The 23,223-nt window shown below is 45.1% G+C and overlaps 1 protein-coding gene across 1 annotated transcript; it reads right to left on the reverse strand.

Annotated features, from left to right (window-relative positions):
• Window positions 1–3,324: 3,324 nt before the first annotated feature.
• Window positions 3,325–20,452, reverse strand: AMDHD1 (amidohydrolase domain containing 1). Its single transcript, XM_021687336.1, has 9 exons — window positions 20,266–20,452; window positions 18,946–19,052; window positions 17,475–17,539; window positions 14,891–15,168; window positions 12,020–12,245; window positions 9,579–9,703; window positions 6,278–6,371; window positions 5,538–5,698; window positions 3,325–4,441 (listed from the first exon to the last, which is right to left on the reverse strand). The coding sequence occupies exons 1-9, from the start codon at window positions 20,400–20,402 to the stop codon at window positions 4,354–4,356; spliced, it is 1,281 nt and encodes a 426-aa protein (XP_021543011.1). The 5' UTR covers window positions 20,403–20,452; the 3' UTR covers window positions 3,325–4,353.
• Window positions 20,453–23,223: the final 2,771 nt, after the last annotated feature.

A 23,223-nucleotide genomic window follows, 5' to 3' on the forward strand; every position in this document is an offset into this window, starting at 1 on the left:
GAGAAAATGTTTTCTCTCCCGAGAGCCACAGTAGCCAGGCTTTCTCATGCACCTGTTTGAGGTGAGTGAGGAGGAGGCATAGAGCACCCAGGGCTGTTGACAGCCCGCCCAACCCACTGGGGAAGCTGGCCTTGGGGTGATGCCAAAGCAGAGGGAAGGAAGGAATCTGAGTCTTCAGCATTATTGAGCTGCTGGAAAAACCCGCCCTGAAGCCTGTCCTTCTGGTGAATTTCCAAGGGTGAGCTAATATACTTCCTCATTTCTACAAGCCGATTTTAGTCAGATTTTGAAATCCATAACTGTTGGCATCTTCCCTCCCTCAGCTCTTTCTGAGGTGCCGTACTGGTACATCAATATCCCATGCAGTCCTGTATTCAAAGACTTCATCTAGTTGGGAACGTGAAATGGCCATTACTGTGCCAAGCGTGTGTCCTAGAGGAAAGCACCATATAACCACAGCACCTTTGGATCATCAGGGAGGCTGCCTGGAAGAGGTGACTGAGCTGGGTTTTGAGTGTTGGCAGTCAGAGAGAGAAGGGAGGAAAAAGGAGAAATGTAAGCTAAACGTCAATGTCAGAAGACATCTGTGCCAGGAAACCAATTCTCCATTTGTCCATTTCTATCATTAAATAAATGGTGGCCAAGATGGCCCTGGTCTTCGCCCTCATAGCTTATAGCTTAGGTAGGCAGTAGGGCCAGAGGATTAAACAAACAATGGCAATGTGCAAGGAGGAAGATGGGAAGATTGGGACGTAAGTAGAGGCCAGATCATCAGCAAGAGCATGAGAATTCATGTTAATGGCACAGGAGGGGAAACAAAACTCTACCAGCACAGGACACCTCAGATCTCGAGGGTGGGTGAGCCAGGACAGGTTGCCGTGGCTTATTGGTGGTTTCTACACTCTGGGCGCCAGGTTCCTGATGCCTGCAGCAGCTGTAATAGAACCATTTGGAAAAGATGTGCCTTCGTATTTTGGAATAACTTTCCACCGGATAAAAATCTAAGGGGCTGGCATCGACTTTATCCTTTAACTGTTTACTGTAATAAAGACCAAGATGCTCATGCTTGGGGGGAGATCCGGCAAAAACAATTTAAATTTTAAAAGTACTGTGTTTCACCAGAGTTCCTTTTAGGAGAACGCGCTTTTAATACGCCCTGGCTTTGGCTCTACTTTTGAAAGTCCGTCTTACCGCCCTAATTGGATTGTAAATTCCCCGAAGGCAGGACCCTGTCTAGCACTAGAATTTCAGAGATGGAGGGAATCCAACCTCTACAGATAAAGAGTTCAAGAAGAAATCAAAGGCCAGATGTCAAGCCGCAGATGTGTGTTTCTTCCAGCATGCCACGTGGCCTCACCTTTCTCCCATGGCATCTGGCGCGTGCACCCTCAATTCAGTGGGGGTGATACTGCGCACAGTGAGGCAAAAATTGGTTCTTGGGATGCAGAAGAACTTGCATATTATGATGGTTTGTGGTCTTTTTCCAGAGCTCAACCCTATCTGATAAAATCTTATTCTGTAGGGAGAAATTTAAGTTTTCTCGGTAGGGGGGGTGACCTGATAACTTTAAAAGGTTGAGAAAAGGGGCGCCTGGGTGGCTCAGTTGGTTAAGCCACTGCCTTCAGCTCAGGTCATGATCCTGGAGTCCCGGGATCGAGTCCCGCATCGGGCTCCCTGCTCGGCGGGGAGTCTGCTTCTCCCTCTGACCCTCCCCCTTCTCATGCTCTGTCTCTATCTCATTCTCTCTCTCAAATAAATAAATAAAATCTTTAAAAAAAAATAATAAAAGGTTGAGAAAAGAAACACTGATCTAGCCCAATGGGGAGCACACAGTAAGGGTCTTCACATCTCACTTAACTGCCCGTTGTCAGAGCTTTCCACCTGGACTTCTAGCACCCGATACCTCCTACTCTCTCCACCAAAGGACTGGTTCAAGGTGTCTTGCCAGAGTCCACTCATACAACACATGTTTGAGTGCCTACTGTGTACGCTAAAACCAGATTAATTTTTTTCTACAATACTCTTGTCCTGGTCCTAACTTGTTCAGACATTTTCAGTGGCTTTTCCTGACTTAAAGAATGAGGTTCCTACTAGTGAGGCTGACATTCAAAGCCTTGTGAAATCTGACCCAGCCCTAGCTCCCCAAGGAGCTAGGAGGGTTCATAGATGATCTTCTGAACACTTCATAATGTTTCATCCTGGAGCCTCTCTCTCTCATCAAAATCCTTCCAACCCCCAAAGTGAAGAAGGGCAGCCCACCTCTCCACTCAACCATGGAACTGTTTCTTTGGTTTTACTTTTCCAGTGTATTCCCCCATGAGCATCATCCTTTGGCATTATATTAAGGAATTCATATGCTCTTTTCAATCCATAAAACAAGTATTTTCCTTAACACTGCCTTCCTGGGTTGGCCTACTTAGTGTGTTTTAATTAAGTAATTTTCACTGTGACTACCAGTATGTTTGTACATTCATGAATTCATTTACTAATCACCTGCTATGAACCAGTCACCACATTTAGATCCTGGCGCATGAGGAGGGCCCTGCCCTCTACTAACTTACATTCTAAAGGGAAAGAGAGTTAAGCCACAGTGCCATGAAGGACGGGCACACGGTAGGTAGGGGAGGGACTAGCTCTGATTTCCCACATAGAGAAGAGCGGGAAAGTAGTCCAGGTAGAGGGAACAGTGCTGCAAAGCCTGGAACAGCAAAAGCAAACGGTGTTTTGAGGCACAGTGTGAAAGCCGGTGTGGCTAGGGTCTAGACCACAGACGGCGGCACTTCTCAGACTTTAACAGGTGTACAAATAACCTGGCCGCTGGTTAAGACACAGATTCTGATTCAGCAGGTCTGGGGTGGGGCCGAGGTTCTCATTTCTAGCAAGCTCCCAAGTTGCAAGGGCTTACAGGACACTGGCCTGGGAGGACTAAGGCTGTTCTGGGTGGGTATCCTCTTCTCCTTTCATCTGCAAAAGACATTAATGCTATTTGTTTAAAGTGAATGTCTCCTAGAGGGAGAATAAGATGCACTTCACCTTCTTATTCCATAGGTATAGAGATAGACTTCTGTGTTTGAACGGACCTCGTATTTAGTTTTAGCCTTTATATCTATCGCCTGCGCCCCAAACTCCTACAATTGAGTAGGTGCTTGGTCACAGGGGAGGGCGACCATGCACCTCCCACACCCCCTCAAGACTCCTTACCCAAGCATATGAGGGACAAAGCTCCGATGACCCCATGTTACTGGACAGTGACAGCAATGTGCACTGTCACCCATAACCTCTCAACAAGGAGTATTTGATTTGATTTAAACGGCATACAGTTAAGCCTCATTGATTCAGCCATTTTTAACATGAAATGGGTGATAATTTGGTTAGTCTTTACTTCTCAAATCATTTATTCATAAATAGGACAAAGTTTAATAATACCATTGTGATTATAAGGATGATTAAACACTGAAAAACATTTCAAGTAAATTCATATGGCTTTAGAAACACCTATTTATATCATCATCCACAATTTCTTTATGTGTAATTATGTAATTTGTTCATTTCCTAAGAAGCTGTAACAGGTAATACCACCAATCTACTTCCGGGGCTGGAAACAACAATAATAGTGACAATACATATTTATTGAGAGCTTTAAAAATTTTGTTATACATTTGTAATATGAATAATCAAACTCTTAAAAATGATTTTTAAAAATTACATTATCAGATTTGGTCCAAATGCATCCATTCTAGGAAGGCCCCCGTCCCCATGTATAAAATGATGAGTCTTGAACTCTGCTGTGAAGCACTACTCCTGGAGTCAAGAAGAAATTAGAAATAGAAGGACACCCTACCTCAGGGGACACCCATGCATTCGAAGAGCTTATAGAAAGGCAACCTGTGTGGGAAAAGGACAAACCAGCTGCTTATAACAGAAGGCTACATTTGCTTAATTGGGGGCATATCACTTGGATTTCTCACCATCCCATAGTTTAAAAACTGAAACTTGAAAAGCACAAACAAAATGGGAGTTTCAAGCCATGTCTACCTAACTGCCAATTGCTTTTCCCCACGAAGGCATTCTGATGATACTCTACCATATTAATCTTCAAAATATTTGTAATAAATCTCTGTGAAATGATTTAATGTTCTGAGATTATGATCCAATTGATTTACCTGCTTATATGTCCAGGTGCACATGTTAAATTAAAAGAAATTAATGACTTGGTTTTTTTCAAGTGGATTAACAAAGCACTGAAATATATTTAAGTGACATCACTCTGGTAAATTACTATGGTATTTTAACTTTTACTGTAACTGCATTGACTTATATAGCCGAAAGGTCTTCTCTTTCCTTTCAGATCTTTCATTTTTTATAGACGACTTTTCCTTTAGCTACAACATATTCAATTAATTCATGATGGCCTCCAAACTGGTAAATCAAATGTTCCCATCTAGAAAGAAATCAAACGTACTTTAATGCAAACAAGCCAAAATGATCACTTTGTCAATAAATGCTAATTTAGAAATACATTCTCTAAAAATTTCTTTATACCCTGTCATTGATATTCGGGCTTTTTAAAAAAATAGTAGATTACTATGATAACTAGCCTGTGACTTAAATATTGTTTAATGGTATTGTTGAAGTATTTGACCTTAAAATATTTGATCCGATTAAGCGATATACAAAAGGCGCCCCAGCATTATTTTCTTTCTTTTTTTTTAAAGATTTTATTTATTCATTCAAGACACACAGAGAGAGAGAGAGAGAGAGAGAGAGCACGAGCAGGGGGAGAGGCAGAGGGAGAAGCAGGCTCCCCGCTGAGCCAGGAGCTGGACATGGGGCTCGATCCCAGGACCCCGGGATCATGACCCGAGCCGAAGGCAGATGCTTAACCATCTGAGCCACCCAGGTGCCCCAGCATTATTTTCAATAGAGTGAAGAGTAGAATTACAGAGTCGCTTTCTTCAGTTGAATTTGAGGACCAAAGAATGCAGTAGACCTGCTAGGGTCAAGGATTTATGACTTCCAGATTTAGAAAAATAAGACTCAAATTGTTACATCGGAGACCCAGCTGGCAGCCGACTGTGTGTGAGTAACACGAACCCAGGAGCAGGAAAACGGAAACAAGGCTTTTGGGATCTGGTAGGAGTGAGAAGCCAGAGAGGTAATGAATCAGACGTGGGTGACCAGCTGGAGTTGGAACATGCACGGCCCAGCACCAGCCGTAGGTCAGAACTCCAGCAGAAAAACAAGAACACAAGCCAGGGGGCACCAGTCCAAAGTCCGGGTAAACAGAACAGAAACCTGGAGATCTAGGACAGACGGAAGACAGATGAAGAGACCGGAGAAGCTGGTCTGTCTACCCTGTGTGGTTTAGGACTCGTGGGGAGACTTGCTGGTTAGAAAGGGGTGAGGATAAAGGAGATTGGGGAGCTTCTGGGCCAACACAGAGCCAGATGCTAATATTGAGCAGAAAAGCCATTTAAACCCAGCCTACATATTACAAGGGGCACAACATAAAATAGCTCCGTTGGGAGAACACTCGCCTGGACGAATTGATGATAATGAGATCTCCCTGTTTGCCGACTTCCAGAGATCCATGTGTGTGCGATTTTCCCAGGGCATAAGCTGCGTTGATGGTGGCAGCGGCCAAGGCTTCAGCCATGGACATTCTCATGTTCACGCAGGCCAGGTGCATGACCACTGGCTAAGGCAGGGAAGAACCGTATTCGAGGAAAGGAACAGAATGGTAACTGCTACTCAACACAGCACAACCAATAATGGAAATTAAATGTCTGGGAGGTACTGGCTAAACTGGTATGAGAACATTTTAATTTACGTGTAAAGATTCTTATGCTTTGTTAAAGATTTCTCTATTAGAGAGATTACCACCCCCACCCCCGGGGATTGAGGATTTATTTACAACTTTTCAAGACCACTGGCTATGTAAGATGAAAGCCCACCTCCATGCTTATTTACTAAAACTTCTTTGAGCTTGTGTTATCCTCCAAGACCGGAGTGAGTTATCATCAAACCACAACGCCCAAGGCTGCATCAAAAAAATTACGCAGATAGAACTTTCTCTCCTCTCTCTATGCCTAGAGGCATTCGTGTGGCACAGAACTATCCGATGACCCTGCTGTCTGCACTTTTTTTCCTGTTTCACAAGAAAATCATTTCTTAGATCTTTGGTACATTTTAACAGTTAGTGAACTATTTTTAAATTATTCATACACGTGGCGGAAGACGGTTTCTCTCCTTAGAAAGTCACATTAAAAATAATTACCATTGAAAAGCAATATGCATTCGGGTTGAAATCGCTGCCCAAAGCAACGATTACCCCTTCATCCAACATCTTCCTAGCGCGAGGCTGCTTCAGTCTAAGAGGAGGGGAAAAGAAAAGAAGATGTCAGTCTCTGGAAGCAGAGCTTCTGCAGATTAGGTATTCGGAATGGAAGCCAACTTAAGATATCCAACCCCTCTGTGTTCTGGAAGAAGAAAGAGACACTCAAGGTTAAGTGATGAGTGGTGAAGTCAGGTGGAACCCAGGACGCCTGATTTTTATCTCTGCTTTTGAAATGACTTGCCCATGACTAATTTCTTTAATTTGGGAGTGTTTATTTTAGCATTTTTTTTTAAATTTTAGCAATCTTTATATACTTTCAGAGATTCTTGCTAAGGAAGAAAAATATAACTTAGTTTTTTTCAAATGTAACACACTTTTTTTTTGACTCCCAAATATAAACAATGAGGTTAAAATAATGCTATTTTTATTAACTTCCATTTTGCAATTTTTTTTTTATTCATCTCTCTCCCCCTCTTTGGGGGTGGGGAAGGGTCTCAAACATTTTTGGTAGGCCCTTTAAAGTCTTGAAGGCCTAAGAATCTAATACATAAAATGTCTGTGCTTCTTCCTGGGTTGCGTGTCTCCTTAATCTCCTTGGCAAAATATTGTTCTTTAGGACATGACTCAAAAGTTATGTCAGGGATAAACAGAGCCAAACACTAGCTAAAGGAGTGAAGACAGACTGTATTCAGTAATAACTACTGCAAAAGGGAAAGGGTCCAGTGTGGTCTGGACTCAATTTTGATTTGTGCGGTGGTAACTGGGCATTTTAAAGAAAGAAAGAGGAAGTCGGGAGGAAAAAGGGGCGGGTCCTTGAGAAGACAATCCTGGGTGGTAGAAGATTTATATCTTAAAGGAGCAGAGAAAGGATTTATAATTGTAATTACAACTGCAATTTGTAAAGTAACTGCTCTAAGAGGAAGTCCAGGGGCCTATCTGCCAATCAGTGGGTTTTGCTGGAACAAACAGTAAATTCCCCTGGCAGGCTGGGCTTTCTCAGGCAGGCATTGTAAGGGGGCCTGGGTCATCCTAGGCAGACAGCCCTGAGCTTTCAGAAACTATGCTAGTGTTTTTTCAAGGCTCACAGTGTTGGGGGGAGGGGAATAGATGAAAGCCGTTGTCTGAGAGTCTACAGGTTTATAGGCCAAAATGGAGGCCCTCAAAACATTCACGGTCGATGACTGACAATTGGCAGGCCTACCTAAGATAATGTTCCTCAACCAGGACAATGCATGAGAGGAGGCAGGTGAAGCAGGGATAAGAGTGAGGAAAGGTAGAACTTAAAATCTCCCCACAGTTCATTCTTTTTTTTTTTTTTTTAAGATTTTCTTTATTTATTTGAGAGAGAGCATGAGAGGGGAAGAGAGGGAGAAGCAGGCTCCCAGCTGAGCAAGAAGCCCATCTCGGGGCTCAATCCCAGGACCCTGAGATCATGACCTGAGCTGAAGGCAGACACTTAACCCACTGAGCCACCCAGGCGCCCCTCCCTCCCACAGTTCATTCTGACGGCCTCGCCTCCCCTCCCCTTCCAGAGATTTTTAAGGAGGGAAAAAAAAAAAAGTGAGGCTGTAGACGTATCAAGAGAGTTCCAGAAAAACTGAGGTAAATGTATCCTGAATAAATTTAAACAGTATACACAAAGATGCGTACAATAATGATTAAAGGAAGTGGCATAAGGCCACTGTTATTCCAGAAATGAGTCAAGAGAATTCAGGGCCCGGCAGGGAGCCCTGCAGGTTGCTCCTGTTGGAGAGCTCAGAAAAATAGCGGAACAGAGAAGCCAGAGAGAAAAGTGGGGCCTTCTCTGCAATGTTTCCTGTTGTCCAAATTGTATGGTCAACCCATCCTGCGGTGAGCACAGATGGCCGCCGCCTCTGGCGTAGGGACAAAGTTCGGGCTTTTATTGCTGAGCCGCCCTTCACAGTGCAAGTCTCAGATTTTTGCTCCATCTTTAAGAGATTCAAGGGGAGGTAAAGGAACCCTTTTTTGTCAAACATTATTCCTTGTGATGGAAAATTAACCAGATTAAGTATTGATTGATGACTTTGATTGATGACTACTGAGACTTGCTGGAAATGCCAAGATTCCAAGAATGGTTATTGATTGGTATTTCCTGGTTGCAATCTACATTATGTCTACTCTTTAAATTAAGAGAACAGTAATAATAAGAGAAATGTATAATATTACCTCTATGTGTATAACACCATAATATATTTGAGAAAGTACTGCAATATTCCTCTCTTCTCTCTTATAAAAGTTACTTGAAGGCGCCTGGGTGGCTCAGTCAGTGAGCGTCCGCTCTTGATATCGGCTCAGGTCATGATCTCATGGTGGTGAGATCGAGCCCCGTGTCAGGCTCCGCACTGGACGTGAACAATCTTTAGATATTCTCTCTCTCCGTCTCCCTCTGCCCCCAGCTCACACGAACTTGGGAGCGCCCTCACTCCCTCTCTCTCTAAAAATAAATAAATAAATAAATAAATAAATAAATAAATAAATAAATAAATAAATAAAAAGTTACTTGTAACCTGGCTTTTCCATCCCTGAGGCAGAGTGTCTCAACCTTGGCACAGTTCGTAATTGTGGCCGGATAATTCTTAGGCAGGATAATTCTTTGTGGTGGGAGGTGGTTCTGTGCGCTGTGGGACCTTTAGCGGCTGGAGCCTCTACCTACTAGATGCCAATAGCGCCCCCTGGTGGCGACAACCAAACCGCAGGCATAAAGATGGGCTCTGGACTGGGTGTATTCAATCCACAGAGTGCAGACCGCAAAACTCCTGGGAAGATTTCACAAAACATACTTAGACGTCTCCTCCTTCCTCCCACCCCCGGGGATTTATGAGGACTGTGGGGCCCACTTGCGTCCTCTTAGTAAAAAACAGCTCCTTCAGATTCTGAACACTGCTTGATATCCCTAACATCTGATGCATGTTTTTTAAAGTAGAAAGCCTATTTCTTTATTTCTAGTCATAAAAGTAATGCATATTGATTTTTTAATTGGAAAATTCCAAAAATGAGGGGAAAAAAAAAAAGAAAGAGAAAGCTCCACTCTTCCCAATAATCTCCCTACTCAACAGCCATTTGGGTCTAAGCGCTTTCCTGGACCTCACTCCAGAACTGGCATCTTCCATGAGCTCAGTTTTCCGGATCTGCATTTTTAAGGAATGTGGAAGGGCAATGAAATAAGACTTAGGCCTCTGGGTCTGTGTCCTCGCGGCTGTCACCCCCCAGGGCAGCTCACCTCAGCATGTAGGCCGTGGTGGGCAGAAGGATGGCCGAGCACCTGGCCATTGCCATGGCAACGATGCCCTCATCGCTCGCTTCTTCCAGGTGACTGATCGCCTGGGCTCCCAGCTCAGCCCCGAGCTAAGCGGAATGGGCAGAGAGAAAGGTTTCACCAACAGCAACAACAATCAACAAAGGGCCAGAACATTGGTTTCCCTGCAAAACTAAGCAGCACTCTTTGTCATTAAAATGTGTTGGAACTGCCTCTGCCCAGCGCAAGCCCCCAGAGGGGTAAAAGGTTTGTGATGGACATTCATTTGAAAATTAGCTCGTGTGCTACTTCAAAAACTATCCTTAAATCCAAGTGCTTACTGGGGTGCCTGGCTAGCTCAGTCATTAAGCATCTGCCTTCAGCTCAGGTCATGATCCCAGGGCCCTGGGATCGAGCCCCGCACTGGGCTCCCTGCTCGGCGGGAAGCCTGCTTCTCCCACTCCCGCTCCCCCTGCTTGTGTTCCTGCTGTTGCTATCTCTCTCTCTGTCAAATAAATAAATTTTTAAAAATCTTAAGAAAATAAGTCTGGGCTCAGCTGTTAGAATAAAACCAGGAGGAGGTAATGCTATGATGATAATGAGAACATGGCATTAAAGTGGGTTTCTTCTCAGCGTGACACATTTACACACACACACAAACACACACACAGTGCCCCAGGCTGAAAGGTGATTCTGCTAGGCATTCCAAGGAAAGGGAAAGGAGACTCATTGTTGACCTTAGCCTGTGGCCCAGGGAGGCAGCGATGCCCACACCAGGGCAGGAGGGAGCCGGCCCCTCGTCAGCAGCTAGCTTGGGTCTAAGAGCATTCTGGTTTGGTGCTCTCGGGAGTTGGATGCTCCACAGACTCTGCTCCCCAGGCGAGCTTCCTTCTAACCTTGGAATCACCTTCACTTTCCCAAACTCGATTTGGTCATCCCAGGTATTGACCTCTGTTTAATTCACCAGTTCACTCTCTACAACCAGAAGTATCTTGTTGACCACCTAGTTCACATTCATTCAACAAACATTCCACAAATATTTACTCACTAAAGGCCACCTGTCTACCAGGCACTGTGCTAACCTCCAGGGATAAGGCTGTGGAGGCACAGGGACAGTCCAGGAGGGATCTCAGAGACAATTTGAACATGGTGGGACAGGCACAGGGAGGGACTGTAACTCATTCTTGGAGAGGTTTGGAAAGGATGCCAGAAAAGTGGTAGCTAAGAGGAAACACGGAGCGGAGTTACAGTTAGCCAGGCAAGGGGTGTTCGGATGAGAGGAGGCACATCCAGAGGCGTGGGGTATCGGGTGTCCTAACACTATTTATGGTGGCTGGCCATGGTCAAGAGGGCAGGGGAAGGGAGGGGGGAGGAGAGAAAGAGGAAGATGGGAGGCAAGCAAGAGCTAGATCTGGGTAAGCCTATGGCTGCAGAGTTTGAAATTTGTCCTGCCAGCCCGGGTGAGCCTTTCAGTGCTTTCCAGCACCAGAGAGGAAGAGAAGATGCGCAGAGGGCAGGGATTCAAGTGCGGACAAGCTTGGACACAGGGAGAAGAGCTGTTGCAGGAGTCCAGCTGAGAGCCGCTGCTGGTGGTCTGAACTAGGCGGTGGGGGGAAGAGAAGTGGACCTAGACAGACTCAGCTGGCAAACCTGGAAGCCTTGCTTGTTAACTGAAATGTGACAGGGGAGGGGGTGAGGAGACAAAGTGACGTCCAAGTTTTTCTCTTAGGCAATCCGTACATAATGGGGTCATTCACTGGGCAGGAAACACAGGACCAGATCTGGAAGCGATATTAAGAGATCACATTGGACGTGTTGTGGTGGAGACACGTGTGGAGTGTCCACATCTGGTTTATGCCCCAAGGGCAGTTGTTTATTTCACTCTAGGGCTTAGAGAGACATCTCGACTCACAACTGCGGGGGCTGTGTCTGTCTTATTCACTGCTGAATTCTCAGTGCCTGGCACATAGCACACACTCAAATATTTGTTGAAAGCATGAATAAATGAATCTGAGCAAGACGCAGAGATCAGAAGAGCATCCTGGACTATTAACGGTACGCTCTAGCAACGTTCCCCTGGACGCTGCCACAGACCCCAGCAGCTACGTGTGCAACTCGCTGACTCTGCCAGTGTGGCTTTGTGTGCCAACCAAAATAGGGCACGGATTTGCTAAACAAGATCACAAAAGTGCTTCTTTTTCTACTAATCCCACCAGCCGGCGATCATACAAGTCAATGAGCAGCAAAAAAGTAAATTTCTAACAGAGGTCCAGGATTCCAAGGCTCTACCAGACCAATCCACACATTGTTCAAACAAATTTCCCCATTCTCTGTCTTTTCAGAAGGCTACTCCCACCTCTGAACAAACTAATTAAGTTTTCCATAGCATGAGTGTTGACAAAGGAAAAGCAAAAGGTCAACCACACCTCGGCAGCCTTCATCGGGTGCAGCTCATCCCCATGGAAGTTAATCTGTAATCCCATCTCTTTTCCACTTTGAAGAATCCTTCTGGTGGAGCTGAGATCAAAGACGCCCTTCTCACAGAACACATCTATATTGTCCACATGGATTTCCCCACTTCTGCCAAGCTCCTTCAGCTGCGGGAGGTGGCTATTGATGATTTCATCAGCAGCCTCCGGAGCAGTCTTTCCTCTGGGGGAAGAACATGAGATTACATGGGGGGAAATTTTTTTTTTTTAATTAAAGAAAGGGTTTTCTGGCACTCGAAGAATCTCACAAACTATGGGCAAATGACCTCAAGCCTCAAGAAGGTAGAGAAATAATCAAAGCAATAACTCAAGAGTCTTAACAATGAGGACACAGCAGAGATGTTGGCAAGACTTCTGTAGGCACTGACTGTACACAGAGACTCAAAGGGCTCATCCATTTCTGGCCCAGCCGTGTTGCCTTCGAGAATGTCAGCAAGGCCAGTCGGCTGAAAAACGGAATCTGCTTGCCAAGGACACTTAGAGGGCATCCTGGATGGTTCCCTAACAACACAACTGTGTGCTCCTTAGCTGGGCCCTCGTGATCACTCTGCCTTTTTCTTCTTCCACACTGTTTCTAGAAGCATCTGCCTAAGGCTTCTTGTCTCACCATCTGGAACTATGGGGAAAGAGGATTGTGGGAGGCCCTGAAATTCTAAGATTCTGCGATAGTTATAGATCAGAAAGGGCTGGGCTTTTGAAGTCAAATAGACACAGAGCTCTCCTACTTGCTGGCTATGTAACTTTGGACACGTCATGTAGCCATCATTTGGCATCCTCTGAGCTGCAGACTGTATCGCTGGAGATCAAGACACAGACCTCAGAGACTCATTGGCAGATGGAGAAAATTTCTGTAAAACTTTAGTCCTGTATTTGGCACACAGAAGTCTCTCGCTCAGCAAAAACCATTTTGGTGGGAAGACAGAAGTGAACCGTGAGGAGACAGGCGCTCACATATGTTGTTCCTAATTCTCAAGACAATCATATAGAATTATGTGTTATTTAGCTATTTTACAGATGTTCAAAAAAGTTGAGTGATGCCCTCAAAATCATGCAGTGGGAAAGTAGCAAAGCTGGATTCAAACCCAGGTCTGGTATGGCTCCAAAGCCTAAGACTTCTCTACCATGTTACACTGCTATCATCCACCTTATGTTCCGTTTGAAAAAAAAAAAAATGTTTTCTATAGATGGATGTCCCAAAAGTCTCAGTGCAGTTTTAAGTTTTAATAATTTCAGAAGTACAAATGCTAAAAATGTACAAAAACATCATTGGAAATATTAAGTATTTATGTTTCTTTTCTACTTAATTAATTTTGTGAATTTTTAATAATAAATTTGTTAATTTTTTATTTTCTCTGATTGAAAATGGTAAACAAAAAATTAACATTAAACTTATTTTTCAAATTGCGTGAAACTAAATAAATGTAAAAATATATGTTATGAAACTTTCAAATAATTTCTGTAAGCCTGTAGCACTTATGTATCTAAGTTATCAAAACTCAAAACGGCACTAAGACTTTGCCCTGTTAATTTTCAAGTCCTGGATTTTTTTTTTAAGATTTTATTTATTTATTTGAGAGAGAGAGAGAATAAGAGCAGGGGAAGGGAGAAGCAGATTCCCTGCTGAGCAGGGAGCCAGATTAGGGGTTAGATCCCAGGATGCTGGGATCATGACCTGAGCCAAAGGCAGCCACTTAACCGACTGAGCCACCCAGGTGCCCCCAAGTCCTAGATTTCTTTTGAAACTTCTAGTTCTGGAACTGTGGGCCTTTGGCTCTAGAAATTCCAGGATAGATAAGATGCAGATGCAGATGCAGAAAGGACAGAATTCTCTACAAGAAAGCTATATAGGAGAAACTTTAAATAAAAGGAAATCTAAAAAACATTTACAAGAAAACAAACATGTTTGCTGCTAAACAAACAGATGAACGAAAATAAAAACTATTCTGAGTCATCTTGACTTAAAGATTTGATCTATCTCCTACAGAGTGTTACTTTTAATCTCTAAAGTGCGATTATGTGGTCATGGGCAACTATTTAAACTAATATGTTATTTTATTTTATTTTTTAAAGATTTTATTTATTCATTTGACAGAGATAGACACAGCGAGAGAGGGAACACAAGCAGGGGGAGTGGGAGAGGGAGAAGCAGGCCTCCCGCAGAGCGAGGAGCCCGATGCGGGGCTCGATCCCAGGACTCTGAGATCATGACCTGAGCCGAAGGCAGCCGCTTAACGACTGAGCCACCTAGGCGCCCCAGTAATATCTGTTATTTTAAAGGATCTAGTAGGAGGCATTGCTTTTTGTTAACCGAAAGAATTTTGAACATCTCCTCTTCCTCCTTCATCATTAAGGGACTAGCAAACAGATGGGTCTGGTGGGGATCACCTTCCTAAAACCACCCTTGCAAGGGGCGCCTGAGTGGGTCGGTTAAGCGTCTGCCTTCAGCTCAGGTCATGATCCCAGGGTCCTGGGATCGAGTCGTATATCGGGCTCCCTGCTCAGTGGGGAATCTGCTTCTCCCTCTACCTCTGCCCCTCCCCCTTGCTCCTGCGCTCTCTCTCTCTCAAATAAATAAATAAAATCTTCAAAAAAAAAAAAAAAACCACCCTTACGAGATGACTATTACAATCAGAACACCTTTCTAACGGCTTCTACTGAGCTCTCTCTGCAAGAACTAAAGTTTGGATGCACCTCCACTCCCCCCCCACCCCCCGCCAACACATCCCCACTTAGGTACCAGCTGACCCCTTCCTTCTTTGTTTTCAATGCCCCTCAATGCCCCAAGTCAAGCGCGCAAGCTGAGGTTACTTTGGCACCGAGTGAGCCCCGCAGTAGGTGGCTGAGATGCCTATGGGCAGCTGCCGCCGGGCACGCTCAATCACGCGCAGCATCTTGAGCTCTGTCTCCAGGTTGAGGCCGTATCCGCTCTTGCACTCCACCAGCGTGGTCCCCGCCCTCATCATGCGCTGCAGCCGCTCCTGGAAGGAGCAGAACAGCTCCTCCTCCGAGGCTTGGCGAGTGTGCTCCACGGTGAAGTTGATGCCTCCTCCAGCTCGGTGAATATCCATGTACGTGGCTCCTGCCAACTGAACACAGGGCTCCCCCTAGGCTGGGCAAGGGCGGGAGGTTGCAGGCAGCTCCACAGAACCTCCACCCGGAGTGATGTTCAAAATGCTACGTCAGGGACAACAGCAGATCAGAAAGGATGCTGGGGTACATGGCCATGAAGCCCCGACCCTGCCAGGGCATCTTAGGAAGGACAGGGGAGGGGAGAAATGAGAGAAGTCAGGTGGGGAGCACTTAGGGTCTCACGCAGCAGCGGCAATTTACCAACCAGCCCAGAAGTATTTCAGTATTCTGACGACCCAGCTGGCCCCAGGGTGCACCAGCTAAGTCTCTGTCTACCCCTAGCTCCTATGAGAAAACAAAGCTTAGGCAATTCGGGAACCCCACTGCAGTTATTCCAAATATCCACGAAAGAGCCCCGGGGGGTTTCCACCTCTCCGTGTCTGGCCACTAGAGTTTGGGGTCTGACCTCTGTCACTCAAGCAAAGAAGCTCTTCCTGGGATCCCACTGGGCTCCAGTTACTCTGGGCAGCAAGGAGTGCGGCACAAATGAAGTATACCAGCCCGGGTTTTGCCAAGGTGAGCTGGAGAACTCACCCCGCACCCTTCCCTTCTCTGGACCTCACACTCCCCATCTATGTAATGAGATGCTTGGACTGCAAATCTCTAGGGTTGCTTTTTGGCTCTGCAATTGTGTGCTTTAATAAAGAAGTCTTAAAAACAGCTCTAGTTTGTTGAAGAAGGTACCCAGTGTCTGAAGAAAATTCTTAGCTGTTAGGGTATACACTTGAAAAAAAAAAACAATGTGAAGAAAAGACATGGAGAAACCTTAAATGCATATTGCTAAGTCAAAGAAGCCGATCCGAAAGGCTATGTACTGTATGAATCTAACTAGATGATGTTCTGGAAAAGGCAGTACGATAGAAACAGCTGGGGCGCCTGGGTGTCAAAGTCAATTGAACATCTGACTCTTGATTTCGGCTCAGATCATGATCTCAGGTCGTGAGATCAAGCTCTGCATCAGGCTCTGGGCTCAGTGCGGAGTCTGCTTGGGATTCTCTCTCTCCCTCTCCCTCTGCCCCTACCCCCCCCATCTCTAAAATAAATAAATCTAAAAAAAAATAAAGAAAGAAACAGTGAAAAGGTCGGCGGTTATCAGGGTTCAGGGAGGGACAGATGAATAGGCAGAGCACACAGGAATTTTAGGGCAGTTCAACCACACTATATGATACTATAATGGTGGATATGTGTCATTATACATTTGTCCAAACCCACAAAATGTGCAGCACCAAGAGAAAACACCAATAAGAACTATGGACTCTGGGTAACAGTGATGTGTCAATGTAGGCTCATCAGCTGTAACAAAGGTACCGCTCTGGTGGGGCATGTTGATCATGGGGGGAGACTGTGCATGTGTGGGGGCAGGTATGTGGGAAATCTTTGTACCTCTCACTCAAGTTGGCTCTAAAAAATAAAATCTGCTCTAAAAATTAAAATCTATTAGAAAGAAACAATGTGAAAACGGCTCCAACCATGGATTTGAGGGTTGGCCCTGGCTAATTAATGACTTGTGACGTAGGCTACACTTTATGTTTCTTAATAAGTCTCATTTTGGCGGGGGAAAATACAAGACTTAATTTATTTTTATGATTAGCAATATATTTTTCCAAGTTTGAACCAATGAATGGTGAATTTCAAACTGTATCCTGGAGCCCCTTCAAAGACCCCCCAGGGGTGGAGAGGTGAAATGGGGGAAGGGAAAGAAAGGAGGAACTAGTGAGCAAGGCAGCTCAGCTCTGTTTTTGGGTCTTAGGGGTTTTTTGGTAAGATTTTATTTATTTATTTGAGAGAGAAAGAGAGAGTGAGGCGGGGAGGGGCAGAGGAGGAGGGAAAGGGACAAGCAGACTCCCCGCCAAGTGCTGAGGCCAACCTGGGGCTGATCCCAGGAGCCTGATATCATGACCTGAATCAAAGTCAGATGCTTAACCGACTGAGCCACCCAGGCGCCCCAAGGCAGCTCAGCATTTTTTTAAAGGGAGGATTCTAAAACATACATACATACATACATACATACATACATACATAAGGATTCTACAGCTAAAAATTTTTGAAAACTATTATAATGATTGCTGGGCCTGTGCAAAGTATTTGGACAGTTATAAGTTAGTTTTTTTTGCAATTTATTTTCCATAGTCCAGGCCAGTAAAAATATCCATGAAAAAGAAATGTAGGCATATGTTGCAAAGCCTGATAGCCTACCAACTCTTTAGAAAGACTTGTCTGTATTTGTGCCTTATTTTGATTTGTCATCATTTACTGCAGTTACCTTCATTGCAAACTCGTGAACTCTTTCACCAGCCCATACTGGATGTGTGTGTGCATCCACCAAACCTGTAATCAATAAATCAAATCATCTTTAAAGCGGAGAAATAGAAAGCCCTTAGATATCAGGCAGACTATCCCGTACCACTCTTGGGAAAGCAAGATGATGGTCAGCCATCTTGGAGGAGGGTGGGGGGAGGAGGAATTTGTCTGTAGGTTCCCTCCACAGACAGGGAACAAGAAGACTCTCAGCATGGCTGGTCTAGAAGGCTTTAATGGAAGAGGGTGACTTGGCATGATGAGAATATCCATTAAAGAAATACAGCTCCTTTTGCCCACTAAGTCCAGGCTCACCAAGCAAGCTTTTGAAACAGGATGTCATATCTATCAGTTGAGCAAAACCACGGACTATATCACCAAGGAATAATCTGGGTGTGAAAACAGAGTACAATCTCTCCCAACTTTGAGAAGGAAAAATATGAAATCAGAAATATGAATCTTCCTTCAAAAAGAAATGTAGTTTAACTGAAGAGAAACTATAAAGCAATCGTGTGAACCGTTTGTTTATCCAAACGGTTCACAACTCAAGTGAAGCGTGGTTTTCCATAATATTTAAAATACCTGGATTAAGTGGATTAAATGTCTCGTTAGTGGTTCTGACTGGACGAAAAATCAAGAATCTCTACTCAGATTGCTTTCTAGTATTTTCTGCTCTTTTTCATAAGCTTGCACTCTGACTTTATTTCCTGACTCCCAAGAGATGGAAGATAGAAGCTCTATCAGATACGCACAGTAAACATTTTAAAAATATAAATCCTAGCTTCTGTGTTTTGTGTAGGACTCAAAATTTGTGAAACTCGTTTCAGAGGAGTTCATGAAGCCAGAAAACATAATGTTAACAAACTGATTTTGTTGTCAATCACTAAGATATAAATAAACTTCAGTGAAATCTCTAGGGATTCCCTCCTCCCCCACTTTTCGGCCTAGAGATGTGTTGTTTCACACTTCATGTAAATTTAGAATCTATTCTGGTATTAGAAGCAGCAGCTTGCCCTCTCTGCCTCCCATATGAAGTAGATTAGTAAAGTTCTTCCAACAGCTTTTGAACCTAAACACAACACAACCTGTTTCTCTTCAGCATGTGAGTGGGACAAAGTGACATAATGAGTGGGTTTGATTCCCAGCTTGCCCTTTCCCTGTCCAGCAATCTTGGGTAAGATATTTCATCCCTAAACTGGAGTGTTCTAATCTGTAACATGTAGATAAGGATACTTACCTTACAGGGCAGTTAGAAGGATTCAAGATGAAAACATGTTTGCAAAGCACCTAGACATTCAGTAGTAGAAATTCAATGCATGGTAGCTATTATTATATTTTAATATTATTTCGAGACCCTATTTAAAAGAAGCTGCCACTCTTCCTCTTTACATTGCTAAAACTGGTTGCAGGGCTTTACTGAAAAAAGAGGTTAATACCCGGCAAGATGCATTTCCCAGAACAGTCAATTCTTTCTTCGAACGTTTCTTCAGAAAACATTTTTTGGATCGCATCAACAGGACCTATGGCTTTTATAAGCCCATCCCTGAAGAAAAATCAAGAAATAATTACCAAAGTTTCGGGAAATACTGTGGAAAAGCTGACTAAGGATTTAAAATATGTTGCCCACGTCTTTTGGTATCAGTCAACATTTATCGTATTTCCTTCTTGCATCTGTGTCTTTGAAGAAAAAAAAATGACTGCAGCCGCATGGAAGCCAAAGAGTCAAATTATATGTATAGAGATGGCTAGTTGTTCCCCAAGATCAATGTTCCCTTTTCCCCACAATGCTAGATTCCTAAATTTTAGCTGAACACATGAACACCCAGAATGAAGCCTACATTTCTGGGTTTCCCGTCATCCAGGTGCTGCCATGTGACTAAATTCTAACCAATAGGTCTGTTTTCTCTTCCTATTTTCCACTGCCTGGAAGGTAGACTCCGTAAGGAGAGGTGGAGCAGCCATCTTGGATGAGGGAGTGAGAAAGGGTTGTGCACAGCAGAGGAAGATAGTAGGGCCTCAGAACGCCATAGAGTATGGCCATCAATTAGACCTGGATTCCTACCTCTGTGCACTTCTGTTAACTGGTTTTTAACAAATTTTTAACAGTAACACTGGGAATGTTTTTATCCCTTTGTTAATTAAAAACACACGGTCCCTAAAAGCTGGACTCTTGCACAACCCTAAGCAGCCTCAGATAAGGGCTGAGCCCATCTGGCGCAATCGCGGGGCGGTGGGGCTCTCCAATTCAAATCGGCATCGGAACCCCACTCCCACTGCAGGTTCCCCCGCCCAAACTTTGGCTGTTCTTTTAGTCACGTCTAGCAGGAAGCACAGAGGGTTAAATGAAAAAAACTGAAAAATGTCCTTTTTCTGAATTTCCTATCAGCCCCAAACCATCACCATCTGAACGTCTTTCGTGGTTCTCAAATTTAGTATACAAAGGGGGTTGGGCTGGAGGGTGTTTTGTAAAAATTCAAAGTCCCAGAACTCCACCACAGAGATGCTGATTCCAAAGACCTGGGGGTAGGGGGGAAGAGGGACGGGGGTTCAGCCTGAGAGCGTTTTTTTTTTTTTTTCACCGAATGACTACCCGAAGCTGTCACACAAGGTAGGTAGCAGCAGGTGCCTGAAAGGCCCGCGGTGGCTCCCTGGATGCGGGAAAGCTTTTACCCGCTTCCCTCCACAGCGCCCAAGTTAGGGAAAGGGGGCCAGGCCCGGCCTCGGCTGCCCGGTGCCCCCAGCGTGCGGCCACTTACGTGCCCACCACGAGACTGGCGCCCTCCAGCACGGCCAGGCTGCGCAGCGCGTCCCGCGCCAGGAAGCGCTCGCCGCGGCCGCACACCATCACCACTTGCCGCGCGTTCTCCAGCAGGAGGCGGTGGCCGCCAGCCATGTCGCCGCGCGCCGCGGGTCTCCGGGAGGCCGCCCGGCCGGAGCGCGGGGCAGGCGGGCGGGCGGAGGAGGGCGCGGGGCGGCGGGCGGTGCCGCGGGGCAGGGAGGGTGGAGCCGGGGCGGGCGCTCGCCGCCACCGCCCTGCCCAGCCGCCCCGGAGGGCGCGCCTCCCCCTCGGCCGGCGCCGCGGCAGCGCGGGTGCCAACAACCCGAGTGAGGATTAGTAATAAACGCGATCATGGAATCTCCTCTATTTTTTGGTCGCCCAGTCAATGTTCAGGGTAAATGTGGTGGAGACCACTGTCCCTACTTTCTAGATTAGGAAACTGAAGCTGGGTTACCGGGCTCCGTTGAACACAGGGCCAGGCTGAAGGGGGGGGTCCCCGAAGGGCCAGGTTGCGCAGATGGGGCTGAGTGGGGGCAAACCTCTCCCCAGCGGCCCGGGCGGGAACCGAGCATAGAGACCCGGGAGGGGCAGCGTGGGGGAGCCCCTGCCCAGCGGGCTGGGACGCGACGGGCGGCCGGCAGGGGGAACCCGCGGGTGGGGAGGAGCGGGGCGCGGTGGGGGAGTTGCTCCTGGGTCCGCGCGGCCGTGGAGCAGGGTGGCGGGTGCCGCGCACGATTTTCGGTTGGCCAGCTCTGCTCCGGGATCCCCTACTAGAAGGTCCCCGAGATGAAGGGGGATCCTGGCGGGGGAGGATAGAGCCGAGACTAGAGAATCCATTGGCTCCTCTGCCCAGCGTCCGCTAACGCCTTCCTGAAGGATAGGTTTGGACCCGCTCCTGGATCCAAACTCTTGCAGGTAAACGTGGTCACAGCTCCGTGTCCTCCCCCACTCCTCACCCCAACTGTATCTGGGGGGCCTACTCTCAATTTGCCGCCAAGGTTGGAGACGGAATCAAGTTTGTTTAAGGAAGATGGTCTGTAATTCTCACCCACATCTCTTCTCACCTCTTAACTGCTGTGAAAACATTGGCAGGCACTGGGTTTTACCTCTTAATTATTTTATTTTGTTTATACACTTTTATTAGAAGCTCTCTGTTAGGCTGTGGAACGTACAGACAGGAAAGGCACTTTCCCTGCCTCGTAAAAACTACACTCTAAAGGAAGACACTTTAGAAACAGGAATAACAGACCATCAAAGGCTGAAGCCTGTAAAACCATAAAATATAAAAGTAAGTAAATTTAGGGTTATTTTAAAAGCCACTAAAAAACAAGAGAAAGCAAAAAATCCTTTAGATGAACACAATAAATAAGAATATACTTTAGCTTTGTATTTTGGTCTTACAAGAGAGAAATCAATTGGTAGTAAAGAGAGAGGAAAGGAAAAAAATGGAAAAGAGTTCATTAGAGAATGTGAGTAAAAGAGACCCCGACGGAGAGCGGGGTGGAAATCCATATATTACTCACCGGGCAGACACAAAATCACAAACAGATGTGTGTGTGTCTATACACAGTTTAAAGAGAAAGGTGTGTAGAGAGGAATAATACAAGGGAAATAGAAATAGTGAAGAGCAAATACATAAAGTCACTAATTCATAGAGAAATATTAAAATTTTCTAACATATCTGCTAAAGACTTGAATCTGTTCCATTTTGCAATCACAGGCATATGTGCAGATTTATGAAGTTGTAGGGGTAAAGGAGGGGGTGACAATATAGAAATATAGAAGGCTTTGGGTCCCATAAACTGGTCTTAATCCCACTCTGTTACTTATGAGCTATTTGACCTTGGGAAATGTCCTTAATTTTCCCAAACCTCAGTTTTCTCATCCATCTCCTCATGGGGTAATTGTTTTATGGACTCGTTTGAGCTTTAGAGAAGATGAAATGGAAAACACTTTGCCCAGTGCCTAGCTCTAAATAATAGGTGTAATTCTTCTTCTTATTATTATACTATTACTACTGCCGCCGCTGCTGCTAGTTTATTTTAATCCTGTTATTTCTCCTCTTGGTCAATTAAATTCAAGAGATTTCAGCCAGGAGTTCACAGAATGTACCATGAACTGAAAGCTTCCAAGTTTTGGGGAAGTAAAAAAGAAGAAATGGTCATTCTATTCACGGGGCTGTTGATTTGTGGATGAACAGAGTGTGTTGATTACAGTCCAGATATCTAACTTGGCCTGAAAAGCCCCTGCAAACAAGAAGTTTGCAGAAGCAAGAAGGACAAGAGTGGGCTTCTCTCCCCCTTGGTCATTTTTAAATACATAATTATAGATTATTTCCTCAGTGATAACCAACATCCCCATAGCACTTCTTCGTTCACATAGTACTTTTTACATCATCTTACATTGGCCGTCTTCTCCTGTTCTCCTCCTTCCTCTTGACCCCCAGGTGTTTTTTGTTTTTTTTTGTTTGGTTTTGTTTTCAGTTTGCAAAAGGGGCAGTCAGAAATGTCAACAGGAAAGTCCACACAAAATACGCCAGCAGGGCCTTAAAGGTCGAGCTGAAGGTAATTTCCTCATCCCTGTGCTCTGCTTCTGACCTAATCAAAAGAAGTAGGTCGTTGAGCAGGCCAAGGACCTAGTGGCTCCTGGCTCTCAGGTAAACAAAAAATTGCTAGCTCTGGTCTCCCCACACCATCCAAGGACACAGTTTACAGCCCTTTCTCCTAGTATTTGTCCAAGTGGGTGGGAAGGAGGTGGGCAAAAACGGAAAGGCTTTAGGTCTGAATCTGTCTAAATCTTTGTTTGCGTATGGGAGATAAACAAAGCTTTTTATCTCCTACTGAGAAAGTGGAAATCCATTTTCACTGAGTTGCAGAGAGAGTTGTTGAGAAAGTCAAGCAGAAACGGCTTCAAATAATATCTGGTAAATATTGTT

This window comes from Neomonachus schauinslandi, chromosome 5 (assembly GCF_002201575.2).
Source record: "Neomonachus schauinslandi chromosome 5, ASM220157v2, whole genome shotgun sequence".
Taxonomy (NCBI): domain Eukaryota; kingdom Metazoa; phylum Chordata; class Mammalia; order Carnivora; family Phocidae; genus Neomonachus; species Neomonachus schauinslandi.